This window comes from Euleptes europaea, chromosome 2 (assembly GCF_029931775.1).
Source record: "Euleptes europaea isolate rEulEur1 chromosome 2, rEulEur1.hap1, whole genome shotgun sequence".
In the NCBI taxonomy this organism is placed as follows: Eukaryota; Metazoa; Chordata; class Lepidosauria; order Squamata; family Sphaerodactylidae; genus Euleptes; species Euleptes europaea.
Window position 1 is genome coordinate 51,675,940 of NC_079313.1, and position 15,726 is coordinate 51,691,665.

Sequence of the window (15,726 nt, forward strand, 5' to 3'; positions counted from 1 at the left end):
GGCACCATCTCCCAGGAGTGGCACTAGGGGGGCATTTGGGGCTGCAGATGGAGGGGGAGGGGAGGAAGTCCCATTCCACTGATGGAAATCCCTTCTGACAGAAGAGATTTTCCATGGGAGCCAAGCCGACATTTATAAATGTGGAAATGCTTGAAAATATGGTGATGAATCTAGTTCAAATATTGTTAATTGACAGCCCAAGTGATGGCCTTCTTAGTCGTGGTGAGACAATTATTCATCTGTCTCCTACCGCCATCTTCTGCCAATGAACGAAGACTTTTTTGTTTGGTTTGGTGTTCCCCCGATGACCTCTCCTTTTTGCTTTCTATTTTTTTTAATGTTATTTATGGTCCACCCTCCTCACTGAGACTCAAGGCAAATTACACAGTGTAAGTCAATACAATCAGTAGGATGAGACATCCAGTAAACAATGCAGTGGACTCTGGATTTCAGAAATCTGAAGTGAAGCAGAAGAAGAAGAGTTTTTTTATATGCCGACTTTCTCTACCACTTAAGGCAGACTCAAACCTGCTTACAATCACCTCCCCACAATAGACACCCTGTGAGGTAGGTGGGGCTGAGAGAACATGACTTGCCCAAGGTCACCCAGCTGGCTTCAAGTGTAGGAGTGGGGGAACAAATCCAGTACACCAGATGAGCCTCCGCCGCTCATGTGGAGGACTGGGGAATCAAACCCGGTTCTCCAGATCAGACTCCACCGCTCCAAACAACTGCTCTTAACAACTACACCACCTGGCTCTCAAGTCTGAAACAGAACTGAAGCAAAGTATAAGCATTAAAATAACATGTTAAATGCTGTTTAACATAGGATTATACTTATAGAAACGGACAATATGTATTATATACAATAGTATAGTCCATACTCTCTATCCCTTTACCAAAGCATCTTTCTGAACCATTTCATTAATGTACAACCTTGTTATCTATGTAAAATGCTCTCCTGAATATCTCAGTCTTACCAACTTGCACTACCTCTTGGCCAACCTAGATGTGATGGCATCCTCATGACCACCATGAGGATGCTGCCGCCATTTTAAAATGGTTTGAAAATGACATGAAGCCCACAAGGATGCCATCACATTTAGTTTGGCTCTCTGTCTTGTCAGGATTCAGTTTCAATTTGTTCACACTTAGCCATTTAAGTACAGCAGAGAGACGAGAGCTATACTGTACTGTTTTAATTGATGTCTTTGTGTTATATATATGCATTTCAGTTTTGGTTTTATGATGTATTTTATAATGCTTTGGTTTTTTATTGTTAGCTGCCTTTGTGGCCTTGACTGGGCAGAAAAGCAGTGTATGTTTTGTAAAAAAAACAAAAAAAAACATTAAATAAATAAATGTTTACCACATAAACTAAGGCTGCTAATGGCTTCTCAGGATTATTTTTATCCTGTTATTTATCTTTCCTAAACTTGATTATTATTTTAATGGAAAAAACAAAAAATGCAATTCAAATCAACAAGTCCAGTATTCCAGTGCAAAAACAGTGCCTGTATGTAAATGAGAATTTAGGCCTAACTTGATTATAACAGCGTATCTTTAAAGTGGCTGTTAAATAATAAACTACAGTTAGAGTAACAGCCTTATTTTTACCAGACATAGGGTTGCCATGTCCCTCTTCGCCACCGGTGGGAGATTTTTGGGGCGGAGCCTGAGGAGGGCAGGGTTTGGGGAGGGGAGGGATTTCAATGCCATAGAAACCAATTGCCAAAGTGGCCATTTTCTCCAGGTGAACTGATCTCTGTTGGCTGGAGATCAGATGTAATAGCAGGAGATCTCCAGCTAATGCCTGGAGGATGGCAACCCTAACCAGACAGCAGATAGATTAAATGGCAATTCAAATCAGCAAGTCTTACCTCGTGGTCCATAAACATTATGCAAACTGTTATTTGTCAGAAAGTTTGATGTGAAATGAATATATCGTCCCGGTTCTCCGCATCCGCCATACTGCAAGGTGTATGGATCATCTCCATATTTCAGATAAGGATCAGCCACTATGACATCTGCCTAAGTAAAGAATGGCCAGGTTTATATATTACCAAGAAATGGAATGGCAGTACATTATTTAATATTAATCTTCTATAGCAACTTTGCTGAGGCAAAATGGCCATCGATTTTAATTGTGCTCTCCATAATAGCCACACAGTCATAACCATGCAGGTTGTGAGAATGCAGCTGGCAGGGGGAAGCAGGCAAAATCACTCCCCCTACCTTTTGTGCTAGTGGAATTCCACTGAGGGAACAGGATGAAGGGGAGTGATTCTTCACCTTCCTCCTCCCCACTGCAGCCTCCTGACCAGCATGGCTATTACTCCATTGCTTTTCACCATTCTTGCACACTTACTTTACACACTTTACACCTCGCATTCTTTCCTATCATTCCCTTCTCCTGCCAGCTCCTCCCACAGCACTCCTCGCAACTAACTCCACTTCCTTTTAACTCCTCTTATTGCATAGTGGAACAACAAACACCCAAATTCCCTAACTTAATAGTTCAGTTTTTTTTAATGAAGACTTCAGGGCAGGTAACTTGCTTGGAAAATAAATTAACTAAAAGCTTTTCAGTTTCTTGTTCATTTAGGCCAGCCTGGCTCTGAACAGATTTCTAGGCCCAGCACACCTGCAGGTTACCAGCAAATAAGTAAAGCTGTTCCCTCCTGCTTCCCACAAAGCCAGTTCGTTGTTAACCATTTAAAGAGGCAGTATACAACACCCCCTTCCATGCTGCACTGAGAGGCAGTTTGCCAGCACAGAACCCCCTTCAGTGCCTCATTCTGTTCCATAACCATTACTTCCATTTGTCTCTTTCCTTCCATCCATCTCACCCACTCACTCCTTGTGTTACCTACCCACACCTAGGGTTGCCAACCTCCAAGTGGTATAGTACAAAAGACTCACTCAAAACTGTACAGTTAAGCTGTAATAACAAACAGTAGTCGGCTCTGCAAACAATAATGATAGTGTAATAAAAAACCAAAAGGTCAAAAATGATGATGTAACAAGAAACAAGTGGAAGGGTGATACAATAAATGACAAATTGCAAGTGTGTACACAAATGAAGAAGATAACAACAACAACAAGCAACAATATTCACAGAACAAGTGAAAAAGGTGCAAGCAAGTGAACGCAACAGCAAACAGTCACAATACTTTCAATATGTTCACGATAAGGGAACAATGTCCAATAGAGTCGGCTTGGCTTGTTGCTAGACGCTTGCGTAGTCAGGCAAATCGGAGGAAACGCCTTTCCGGATATACAACAGCGCTTTCACCACAAAAGTGGCTTCTTCGGCCTGATTATAAAATGCAAAGTTAACTGTAGAAATAACTTACTTATGGACTACCTAAGATTATATAAAACTAAGAGTTTATATCTTACCTTCAAATATGCAATACAGCTTACAACATCAAATTTCCCCGCTCCCGAATTGGGCTGCTATTTCATTGTTAGTTGTTCATGTAATGAGACAGGGTGTGAATAAAAAGGTTTTTCTATAAAGCCTTGTTTTCATTATTAAAGGAGCCATTCATAAAAAGCAAGACAAATCGAACTCAGTGTTGAGTCCATAAGGTGCAAGTGAATTAAAGAGAAATATGAAATGCTTCTCATGTTGTAAGAGTACTTTTTGAACGTCATTGACATTATGTGGATGGTCCTTGTATACCCACAAGACGAAGAATCTCAAATCGTTCTCGCTATGCTTTTTTTCTAAGAAGTGGCTAGTTAGTGGTGCCTCAAGATTGCGGGCGTGTATGCGCGAGCGGTGTCCTCCAATACAGAGACGCACCTGTCTCATGGTGCTGCCAATGTACAAAACAGAACAACTGCAGGTTACTGCGTAAATCACTTTGTTGGTACCACAATTAGAAAAATGCTGTAGTGTGAACCGAAAATCAGAGGAACCTGATCTGAATTCTTTGACAGGGAGACTTAAAGGACAGACTGAGCAGCCTTTACATTTAAAGTGCCCTACCAGTGAACTTCTGCTAGAATAATAAATCAGAGTGTACAAGCTTATCTTTTAAAGAGCTTGTATGACGCAAACCAAACAAGGGAAAATCCTTGCATCCTGGAATCGAATTAAGAATATGCCAATGTTTTCTTATACATTGTTGAATCGCGTTAGAATGGCGACTGTAAGTTAATGAGCAGAACACTTTAGACGTGGTGGCATGTTGTTTCTTTTGAAAGAGTGAATTTCTTTCCTTACTAGCTACACGATTGTATGCTTCAGGATATCCTCTTTTAGTCAATGTTGCTCCTAATCGCAAAGCAGCAGAATGATAGTCATTCTCACAGGTGGCATTTCTTTTTAATCTGAGCAACTAGCTAAATGGCAAACTGTTCTTCAAGTGCCTAGGATGGTCAGATAAATAATGTAATTTTTTTTTTGCCAATGCTTTTTCCATCATTCGATTCTGCTGAACAAAAATGTCCAAGTCCAAAAATGCAAGGTTTTCAAAATGACAACTGCCTGTAAATTGAAGATGTATATTCTGAGCATTAATCCATAGAGCAAACCTGTTAAAGGAGTCTTCAGAATCAAAAATGAACAAAAGGTCATCCACAAAACGCTTAAAGAACAAGACGTTGGACAAAAATGGATTATTATGAGAAATGTGGAGATTCTCAAAATGAATCATATATAGGTTCTCTATGGAGGGGGCACAAGAGGCCCCCATAGCCACTCCTTTAGTTTGAAGAAAGAAGTCCGATTCAAAATGGAAAAAAAAATTCTCAAAAATGAGGTCTGCTATTTCTAATAGACAATGAGTGGGCGGAGATAGGTTACTGCGGGTGTCTAAAAGATAGGCTATAATGCTTTTTGCCTCTTCTAAGCACACGTTAGTGTACAAAGCTGTAACATCAAGAGAAGCCAAAACTGCCTGTGGAGGCATGATAAATTTTTCTACATGTTGGATGAGGTCTTGCGAATTCAATATGGAAGAAGGAGTGGCCGACACAAATGGCTGTAGAAAAAAATCAAGAAATGTTGTAAATGGTTCAATTAAAGATCCCCGGGAGGAAACAATGGGGCGCCCAGGAGGGTGTGTACAATTTTTATGAATTTTGGGCAAAGTATAGAATACTGGTACTTTAGGATGGGACACTAATAAGAAATCAGCAGTTTTGCTGTCAATGTACCCAAGTTGAAGACCTTCTTGCACTACTGTACGTATAAGATTGGAGACCTTTGAAGATGGATTATTAGGTAGCCGCTGATAGAAGTTACCATTGGAAAGCCATCTCATGTTTTCTGCTCTGTATGATTCAGTACTCAATACCACTATTGCCCCTCCCTTATCTGCTGGACCAGGGGTCAGCAAACTCATTAGTCAAAAGAGCCAAATATCAACAGTACAATGATTGAGATTTCTTTTGAGAGCCAAATTTCTTAAACTTAAACTATATAGGTAGGTACACTTTTTATTAACTTAATAAACTTTAATTAAAGTTTTAAGTCTTAATTAAACTATAGGTACACTGAATAAAACGATATCATACTTAATAGTGATCTTTATTGATAAAAATTAAATTGTAAGTCCCTGCCATTTCCCCCTCCCCGTCCAGAGTCCTCGTCTGGAGGCCTGGTCTACCGCCATAAAAGCCTATCGATAGACCTGGCCTCCGGCTGAGTCCCATTGGGAGGCCAGGTCTACCCATTGGCTTTTTTGGCAGTAGACCTGGCCTCTGGAGGCCCATAGAAGCCAATGGGTAGACTGGCCTCTGAAGGGGGACTTTTTCCCCTCCTCGGAGTCCAGGTCTATCGACAAGAAAGCCAGTAGGTAGAAATGGCCTCTGAGGAGGGAAAAAAGTAAGTAAGGTATCGATAAAATTAAATCATGACAATGACTGACAAACACTGTACATTTTCCTCATCTGCATTCTCAAAACTCTGCAGGGGGGCTTATTGTTGAGTTGTGCATCTGAGTGGCAAATCCAAGGCAAAACCTCCCATTCATAAATGGCCAATAACCCCCCATGCAGAGTTTTGAGAATCTGGATGGGGGAAATGTGCACCTGAGTGGCAAATCCAAAGCAAAACCTCCCATTAATAAATGGCCAATATGCAGAGTTTTGAGAATCTGGATGGGGAAAATGTGCATGAATCAAACATGGCAGTTCTGCTGGGGGTCCCCACTGGGGAGAAAGGGGGGTATGAATGAAGTTGATTAATGCAAGAGTATCATTGTCTACTACACTCTTCTTCCTTCATTCTGTTCTCCTTCCGTGAGATGCCTTCATTTCTCTCCCTGCTTCTAACCCCCCACTTATTTGTCAGTCTTGGCCACGGCTGCTTCTCATCCCTGGTTAGCAACTTAGATCACAACCTCGGGGTGGGGGGGAGGCGGTGTCTTTGCCTTTCGGGGGGGAGCGGCTGCGGCTCGGTGCCCACCTGAGAAGCTCCCGTTGATGGTGAAGCCGAAGGTGGGCTGCTGGTGGGCACCGTCAAGGTGCTGGCCGCCATAGAGGGGCAACTGGCAGCTGGGCGCCTGGGAGGCGGCCACGGCGGTGGTGTAGGTGCTGCGGAAGGCGGCGGCGGCATCAGGCGGCTGGATGACCATCCGGGAGCCCAGGTTGTTCTGCCACGTGCCTGACAGGTTGGCCTGCTGGGGCGAGGAAGGGCGTGCTCAGCCCGGGCGGGAGGGCGGCAGGTCGTCCCGGGATGGAGGCCGTGGGAGACTTTCACTGCCACCGCTCGTAAAGGGCGCTCGACGGGGCTGGGGGGGGCTGGAATGCCCCTGGCTGAGGGGCCCCCGCCCCAGGGGAGCCCTTCAAGGCCGCCAGCCGGGGAGAAGTGCCCATAAGCCCCGTCCAGTCCTGCCCCGCGGTGGCTGGCTGGCAGGCTGCTGCGGCGGCTGCCCCTCTAACCCCCCACGCCCCTGGCCAGGGAAACCAGACAGGTGCCGAAGAAGCGGCAACCAGGGCGGCGCAGGCCCCAGCCACTGCCATTAAGGCGCGGGCGGAAGACATCCGCCCCGCCCAACAGCTGATGGGCGGGCGGGCCTGGGGCTGGAATTACAGCGCTGCACACCCGCCGCCACGGGGCGAGAAGGAGACGGAGGCTTCCGCCTCCCAGCCATTTGGGGAATTTCCAGGAGGGAGATTGAGGGTGGGGGAGGGACCTCTTGGGCTGAGAGGATAAGAGGCCAGAGAGAAAAACCGCCACAGCCTCCCCATCCGAGGTGGAGGGGCGGGGCAGAGCTCAGCCGACGGATGGGGGGACGGGGAGCCGCACTTAAGGGGCCAAAGAGCCGCATGCGGCTCGGGAGACACGGTTTGCCGACCCCTGTGCTGGACGAATCGAGATTTCCGGATCATTGGATAAATTATTGAGGACCTGTCTCTGTGCAGCTGTAAGGTTAGATTTTTGCTGCCATTTACGTTTTTCAATTTTTTCCACATCTTGTGTAACTAACGATTGAAAAGTGTTGATCAAATGATTATTGGATTAGGATTGAAGGTAGATTTTGCTTTGAAGGGGTAGATGTTCTCAGGACTAGGAGGTGCTTCTTTGAAAAAATCTTTTAGTTTTATTGCACGAAACAACTTGAATAGTTCAATTCTAGTTTGGAACGCAGAGTAAGGTACAGTGGGAAGAAAGCCTAATCCTAAATTTAACACTTCAATTTCTTTTGCAGATAATCTCCTAGAGGACAAATTCACCACTAACGTTTCTTTCCCCGATTGGTCCGTGGACGTGCACCATGGGGAAAATTTGTTCCACTTCCTTGGGACCGAAGCTGATAAGATCTAGAGGGAAAGGTGGAACCATACGAGTCAGTACTCTCATGGTCAGATCCAGTGGCTTCTGACTGGGAGTCAAAATTTCTTCTATTCCTATTTCTATTAGTGGAAACATAGGGGTATTCTTCACGGTGGATTTTGCTTCGGTTTCGAATCGGAGCAAACAATAAGCCGATTTAAATAGCTTTTTCATGACAGCGCAGATTCTCCCCCCATCCCGAGGCATTTTCAATTTTTCACGGGAGAAACAGCACGCTTCTCTGCGCTGCTTACGTCTGCTGCCGCTCATGACTCACCACTCCAAATCCGCCTAATCCCGCCTACTCTTCCCATGATCCTGTGTGTGTGTGTTTTTGGGGGGGCATCCTGAGAGCAGCACATCCAAGCCAAAACTCCCGTCACTCTTCTGAAGAGAGGCTGCCAGTCTGCTCTGGGTCTCCCTCCAGCTGGTGCGATCCTATGTGTGTATGTGTTGGGGGGGGGTGTCCTGAAAGCAGCAAATCCAAGCCAAAACTCCCATCACCCTTCTGAAGAGAGGCTGCCAGTCTGCTCTGGGTCTCCCTCCAGCTGGTGCGATCCTATGTGTGTGTGTGTTGGGTGGGTGTCCTGAGAGCGGCAAATCCAAGCCAAAACCCCCATCACCCTTCAGAAGAGAGGCTGCCAGTCTGCTCTGGGTCTCCCTCCAGCTGGTGCGATCCTATGTGTGTGTGTGTTGGGTGGGTGTCCTGAGAGCGGCAAATCCAAGCCAAAACCCCCATCACCCTTCAGAAGAGAGGCTGCCAGTCTGCTCTGGGTCTCCCACCAGCCGGTGCGATCCTATGTGTGTGTGTGTTGGGGGGGGCATTCTGCGAGCGGCAAATCCAAGCCAAAACTCCCATCACCCTTCAGAAGAGAGGCTGCCAGTCTGCTCTGGGTCTCCCTCCAGCTGGTGCGATCCTATGTGTGTGTTTGTTGGGGGGGTATCCTGAGAGAGGCAAATCCAAGCCAAAACCCCCATCACCCTTTTGAAGAGGGGCAGCCAGTCTGCTCTGGGTCTCCCTCCAGCCAGTGCGATCCTATGTGTGTGTGTGTTGGGGGGGCATCCTGAGAGCGGCAAATCCAAGCCAAAACCCCCATCACCCTTCTGAAGAGAGGCAGCCAGTCTGCTCTGGGTCTCCCTCCTGCCGGTGCGATGTTGTTAGAGTGGCAACTCCCCCAGCCAATCACCGTTCTTGGGGGAGGAGAAAGGAGACGTCCCGGGGAGCGAAGCAAACATTTTTTCATGGGCATCCGAGCAACAAAACGCTCTTCTACTGGAAAGTACGGCTCAGAAGTCGTTTGGATTGCCTCTCTTTTAACCCGGCTTATTTTGCTCAGTGGGGGAAAACACGGATCTGGAGTGAATAACCAAAATTTGCCTCCGACGCAAATCAGCATCGAAACAGCAGCAAACCTCCGTGAAGAATACCCCATAGTCTTTCCATTTCCAGTTGTATACTCTATTTTTTTTATAATAATCTCTGTCTCTGTTATATTTACGCATTTTGTACATTTTTATGTTGGCTATATATGAATTAAGATCTTTTTCATTATTGTCAATTTGACTCTTATATTCCGATTCAGAAATATCCTTTTTAATTTCAGTTTTCACAACGTTAATTTCTTTGGTAAGAGTATCAAGTTCAACCATGGCTTGCTCAATGACAAGGAGCATAAGGTCCATCGAGCACCGATTGAGAACCGCAGCCCATTTCTCTTTCAAAGCAACGTTATCAAAAAATAGGGCAGGACATTTTTGTATATGAAGCCCCCTAGGTATGATATCAGTCAAAGAAGAACCATGAAGCTCAATGTGAGCTTTCTTTTTCAACAATTGCATAAGTTTGTCACAATCAATAGTTTCAGTAGTCTCTGTGTTGCTTAACAGAGGTAAAGCTTTCAATAACTTCTCTCTCTGCATTAGAAAATGTAAACATGTTAATTTTTTGAGCCATCATGAGAACAAGAATATAGTACAAAAAACTCACTCAAAACTGTACAGTTAAGCTGGAATAACAAACAGTAGTCGGCTCTGCAAACAATAATGATAATGTAATAAAACACCAAAAGGTCAAAAATGACGATGTAACAAGAACCAAGTGGAAGGGTGATACAATAAATGACAAATTACAAGTGTGTACACAAATAAAGAAGATAACAACAACCACAAGCGAAAGCGCTGTTGTATAGCCTGATGTCCTTCAATCTAGAGACTTTCACTCTCCAAAACAGTACAAGAGCTATCTGCACAGGAGTGGGACAGTTCTAGCAAATTCCTGAAGGTCTTGTCCTCTTACCTCTCTGTCTCTCTCAGTTTCTCCAGGTAGGCAACTCAGTTTGAGGGAACAAAACTATTACCTGATGGCTAAGAGCTCTATGCATCAAGCACACACCCACAATTTCTGTTCTATGGGAATCATACGAGTAGCACTCATCAGGTTTCCTTCCCTGAAACTCTGCAGAATCATGTTTCGAGAAGGTTAATGTGAAGTACTTGCTCACTGCAAATAATAAACTCACACAGCAACTTTACTTGTGTGTCCTTGTTTAAAGAAGTTTTGCTTCAGCCAAACCAACTCCCTCTGTAAGTGCTTCTGTTGAGGTGCTATGTTCATGGGCTCCACAAGCGGCTCTCTGATTTAGAGGCTTACCTAAGATTAACTCCGCTTACAACTGGAACCTGTGGCTCCTCTCCTTTCTTTCATTATCCACATGAGGACCAGGATTTAGCAATTAGATATATCCCATGCTTACCTGTTCATAGGACTCTATGGTTACTCTTCTGTATTCATTTTTGTTTGTCCATGTCAAAGGAACAATAATTTTTATAGTCTTGAAATAAAATCTTTGTCCTGTAGCATTGAACAGATAAGTAGATGCCTCTTTAACCATTTCCTAATGGCAAAAGGGGAAAAAAATAAGCATAATGTGTGTGTCAGAGCTGTGTTCCAAGGATGGCATATGGCCTTTTATATTTCTAGCAGTTCCATTCTGTGACATAAGTAAGTTGGAGTGGACTAGTGAATTCTGGGGGGAGTTCCTTTGGCGGAGAAATTTTGAAACATTCCTTACCTGATGTTTAGCTTGCATGTTTCTCTGAGAAAGGGAACAGAAATCTCTTCTGCAATTCCTCCTAGAAGTTGGTAGGCTCAATTCACACATCTGTGAATATTCTTGGTGTGGAGCACTGGTTAGAGTGTTGGACTAGGACACTCAAGAAGACCCAGGTTCAAATCCCCACTTTACCATGGAATCTTGCTGCATGACCTTGAGCCACTTACTTTCTGTCAGCCTAACCTACTTCATTGGGTTGTTGTTGTGAGGATAAAATGGAAGAGGGGAGAATGATATTGTATGCAGCTTTGGGTCCCCATTGGGGAGAAAAGTGGGGTATAAATAAATGAATAAACAAACAAACAAATTTTGGGTAGGGAAACATTTGTTCAGTAGTACCCCACAGTCTAACCTGGAACTTATTTCCACATATCCCCCTTCTTACTGAAACCAAGCTGGCAAAGTCATTTGCAGAAATGATTCTGAAGTTCATATTCTTTTGGCTTAGAGTATGAGTTCAGCCTCTCAGAAAGTCCAGCTTCAAAGTGAGGTGGAATGTCACAAGTACAAAGTGACATATTTAAATATTTAAACCCAATATTTCCAAACTCCTGAATTAATTTGTTCAATTCCTGTACCCTCTTGGGTGCTAATTTACCACATTTCAGGAAACACTGACTGATCATTCTGAGTCATCAGCAGGAATGGTCTGCTGACTTCTATTTTTCCCGCTTTAATTTGTTTGTAAGTCAAATATATTTAGCAGGCACAATTTCATCCCACAGTTTGATGGCACCCACACTTTCACCTCTGCTTAAAAGAATCTGTTGGAAGTCTAGCCAAATCGGCAAACACATTACATTCTTTTACATCCCTGTTTCTCTGACAACTTGCCCCATCTATTTCATCTTTGGTGACTAGGGTTGCTGCTGCCTTTTACTCGCCCTTTTTCAGCACCTTTATCCACCAGCTTGACAGAGGAATTATCAGGTGAAGCTTTTCCCAGCACAGAGAGAAATGCTATTCCTGTGAAATTTCTCTCTGTCAAGCTACCGTTAAAAGCACAGGGCCAGAAAAAAATGGTGGCACTAGTGTCCCCTATGCAGTTCTGTACTGTGCTACACCCTTGTTTAAGCGTATAACCTGGTATGTTTGATCTTACTAACTTAAAATGGAATATACAGAGCCTAAGTCATTACTACTGAGGATATCTGAAATAGACATATCTTTTCCTCCAAGGAAGAGGCAAGAAGTGCGCCCCAAAACACTCCTGCAGTAGATAGGAAGCTGAAATTTGATATCTATATTGATTAAGGCACCCAGGTTACTGAAGGCATTTGAAAATGGACTGTTTGTACATTAAAAAAGGAGTGTTGGCGCATTGCCTCTCAAAAGGTAGAGACATAGTATACCTCAGAATAGTTAAGCTTCTTCTGTATTACTTGTGAACCTCACATTTGATACTTAACCTAGCCGAAGACACCACAATTATTATAAAAATCAGTAAAGTTGACATTTGTACATCCAGTATTCAAAACCCAAGGCACAAAGTTTACCTCACAATAAAGTCCTGTATTCTAATATAGAGCAGACAAACCCATGCAGAAGATGGGATGTATAGGTCTGGGAGTTCCACTGCTGCATCCTACATTTAAGGAAGCTTGGGGAAAAGTTCCAATAGCAGCCTGAAATGAGCATATCCTTGCTTGCAGAATTCGAGATGAATTTACCAATGTATAAAAATGTGTGAAAGTCACTAATAGAAAAGCTATGTAATAAAAAAAATGCTCACACAATTAACAGTCTCACCTTTAAACTGTTGATAATTTTGTCATCTTCTGGTAACTGAGGATTAATTGCAATAACAATGTCTTCAAACCCTCCATTGTTGAGTTTTACCAAAGAGCCTGCCACCCCATGTAGCAATTGTAACATCAAGGCAAGAAGCCATGTATTAACCAACATCGTTGATTTTACCAGTTACCAGCCTCAGTGAGAAAAATAATGGAACAGAAGTATGCAACTACTTATATATGCGATCACAGTAAACCCGTGTGTGTTTTATGACAGAACTTTGAACTGTCAAGGAAATTCTTCAATTTGACAGCAGTAAATACAATATTTGGATACAAGTTAACAATCAGGGGAAATCTCCAAAGGATAAATACGTTAATCAACAAGTTGGATTTCCTTGTCCAGCTCATGCCATTAATTCGCTACAAACATTTAAAAACAAAACTTAATCTAAACAGCAATTTGGAATATCTGGTTTGTCTTATCACTATGCATGGCAAAAATGCGTAACTGTGACGCAAGAACAAAAGCAACTCAGACTAATCCCTGGATTGGGGTGAGGTTCTCTACCAGCTGAATTATATTTAGCAATTGTATTTACCTTTTAAATATGTAGCGTTACAAGAATAATATGTCTTGATAGTGCTGGGATTTAGTGAACTGAGAAAACGGGTCCTTGTGTTTATCCTGCAGAGCAATTAGCAGCTTTTAGGTGGGGAGGAGGGATTGACTGAGACCAGGAAATCAGTATGGGGTAAAGTATTAAACTTCTTTCTCCCATGTTGCAGCTCTGATCTGAAGGATCCCCCTTCCCCTAGCCCAGTGGTTGGCAAACTCATTAGTCAAGAATGCCAAATATCAACAGTACAACCATTGAGATTTCTTTTGAGAGCCAAATTTCTTAAACTTAAACTATATAGGTAGGTACACTGTTTATTAACTTAATAAACTTTAATTAAAGTTTTAAGTCTTAATTAAACTATAGGTACTGAATAAAACTTGATATCATACTTAATAATGATCTTATTTATTGATAAAAATTAAATTGTAAGTAAGGTATCCATAAAATTAAATCATGACAATGACTGACAAACAATGTGAACAATGGCCTTGCATCTCCTTGGAAAGTTTGGATAAATCAGGTTTGTATGTTGTTGTTTTTAATTTTAGGCATGATTCCAGGTTCTCATCAATAAGACGACTTCTCAATTTACTCTTGATAAGGTTCATGCTTGAAAAAGATTGTTTGCATGAATATGTAGAACCGAAAAGGGAAAGAACAGCAAACGCTAGTAGAGGAAGGGAGAGGGGAGGAATGGAGAAAGGAAGGAAGGAACTGGGAAAGGAAAGAAGGAAGAAAGAAAGGAGGGAGGGATGGAGAAAGAAAGAGGAAGGAAGGAACTGGGAAAGGAAAGAGAAGGAAGGAACTGGGGAAGAAAGGATGAAAGGGAGGAAGGATGGAAGGAAGAGTGGGGGAGGGACAGAAAGAAAGGAAGGAACTGGGAAAGGAAAGAGAAGGAAGGAACTGGAGAAGAAAGGATGAAAGGGAGGAAGGAAGGAAGGAAGGAAGGAAGGAAGGAAGGAAGGAAGGAAGGAAGGAAGGAAGGAAGGAAGGAAGGAAGGAAGGAAGGAAGGAAGGAAGGAAGGAAGGAAGGAAGAGTGGGGGGAGGGACAGAGAGAAAGAAAGGAAGGAAGGGGGAAAGGAAAGAGAAGGAAGGAACTGGGGAAGAAAGGATGAAAGGGAGGAAGGATGGAAGGAAGGAAGAGTGGGGGGAGGGACAGAGATAAAGAAAGGAAGGAACTGGGAAAGGAAAGAGAAGGAAGGAACTGGGGAAGAAAGGATGAAAGGGAGGAAGGATGGAAGGAAGGAAGGAAGGAAGGAAGAGTGGGGGAGGGACAGAAAGAAAGGAAAGAACTGGGAAAGGAAAGAGAAGGAAGGAACTGGGGAAGAAAGGCAGCCTGGAGCTGGACTTTTGGGAGCCGCCTGAGGGGGACGAGGAGGAGGAAGGCGGTGAGGAGGAGAGTTTACCCCTTCCAAGTGGGCCAGTGATTAAGGCGCGAAATCCGCCCCCCACCCTGGAAGTTCCCCCGCAAGATCCCGGCCGGGCAAGACGCGGCATGCGCGGGGGGCGGGAAGGCGATGCGCCAGACCAGCTCCAAACTCTCAGTCTGAGGCATGGGGAGGGCGAAGCGAGCTTTGTCCTGGCCCAGGAAGCATCGTCGCCTTCCCCACCCGCCCGGGGCCAGGCGGAGCCTACAGGAGGAGGAGGAGGTGGGGGGTGAGAGGTCGCCCAGCTCCGGTTGCCCATAGAGACAGAGGAGGGAAGGCGGCGGCGGCCAAAATGAGGACTGGACAGCCACGCCTCACTCCTCACGGTGGAGAGAAGGAAGGGAGGAGGGAGGGAGGAGCCCCCTCTCTGCCAAACCAAGGCGCGCAGGCAGGAGGCAAGAAAAGACGGGGGAGTGGCAGCTGAGGGGCTCTCGTCATTCTCCGGCCGCCGGGGATGGCGCTGGGGCGAGAAGGAGGAAGGGCCACTCCTTCCTCTCTCGGAGACCCTCCTGCTGCTTCAGCCGGCCTAGGGCGCTGCTTCCGCACATGGGAAGAGCCGCACTCAGGGGCCCAAAGAGCCACTTGTGGCTTGGGAGCAGCGCTTTTGCGACCCCTGCCCTAGCCTGCTGCTTACCCATACAAATGTTCAGGAGATCTGTTCACACATCTTCTAGGGTTTCATCCAGTTTGATTCTTAGGTACATTACTAATTTCCTTCATTTTCTACCTACTAAAATGGCAATGTGAATATATATTACAGATATATAACAGATGGGAGCTGACAGGCTGAGGTGTTCTCATTAAAATGGAGAATCTGGCCCAATTTTGGTTTGTACACTACCACAGAAACTATACCTGGTTGAGAGTACATGCATGAGAGTCCCTGGTGGGACAGCTCATGCATTCTGACAGTTGTGGGATGAAAGATAAAATGGGAATGACTGAAAAAATAGCAGCATACACACATCTGTGTTACTTTGTGGAAACCCTTACATTGCTACACCTGATGTATGTGATTATATGCAATCTGGAAAGAA

At 44.3% G+C, this 15,726-nt stretch overlaps 1 protein-coding gene across 1 annotated transcript in view; it reads right to left on the reverse strand.

Moving 5' to 3' along the window:
* LOC130473032 (calcium-activated chloride channel regulator 1-like) overlaps positions 1–12,819 on the reverse strand; it is a 44,059-nt gene extending 31,240 nt beyond the window's left edge. Inside the window, exons 1-3 of the mRNA XM_056844549.1 lie at positions 12,655–12,819; positions 10,546–10,686; positions 1,881–2,031 (exon numbers count right to left, since the gene is read on the reverse strand). Coding sequence (XP_056700527.1) covers positions 1,881–2,031; positions 10,546–10,686; positions 12,655–12,810 — 448 coding nt within the window. The 5' untranslated portion in view covers positions 12,811–12,819. The remainder of the gene's footprint in view (positions 1–1,880; positions 2,032–10,545; positions 10,687–12,654) is intronic.
* Between the last annotated feature and the right edge of the window lie 2,907 nt (positions 12,820–15,726).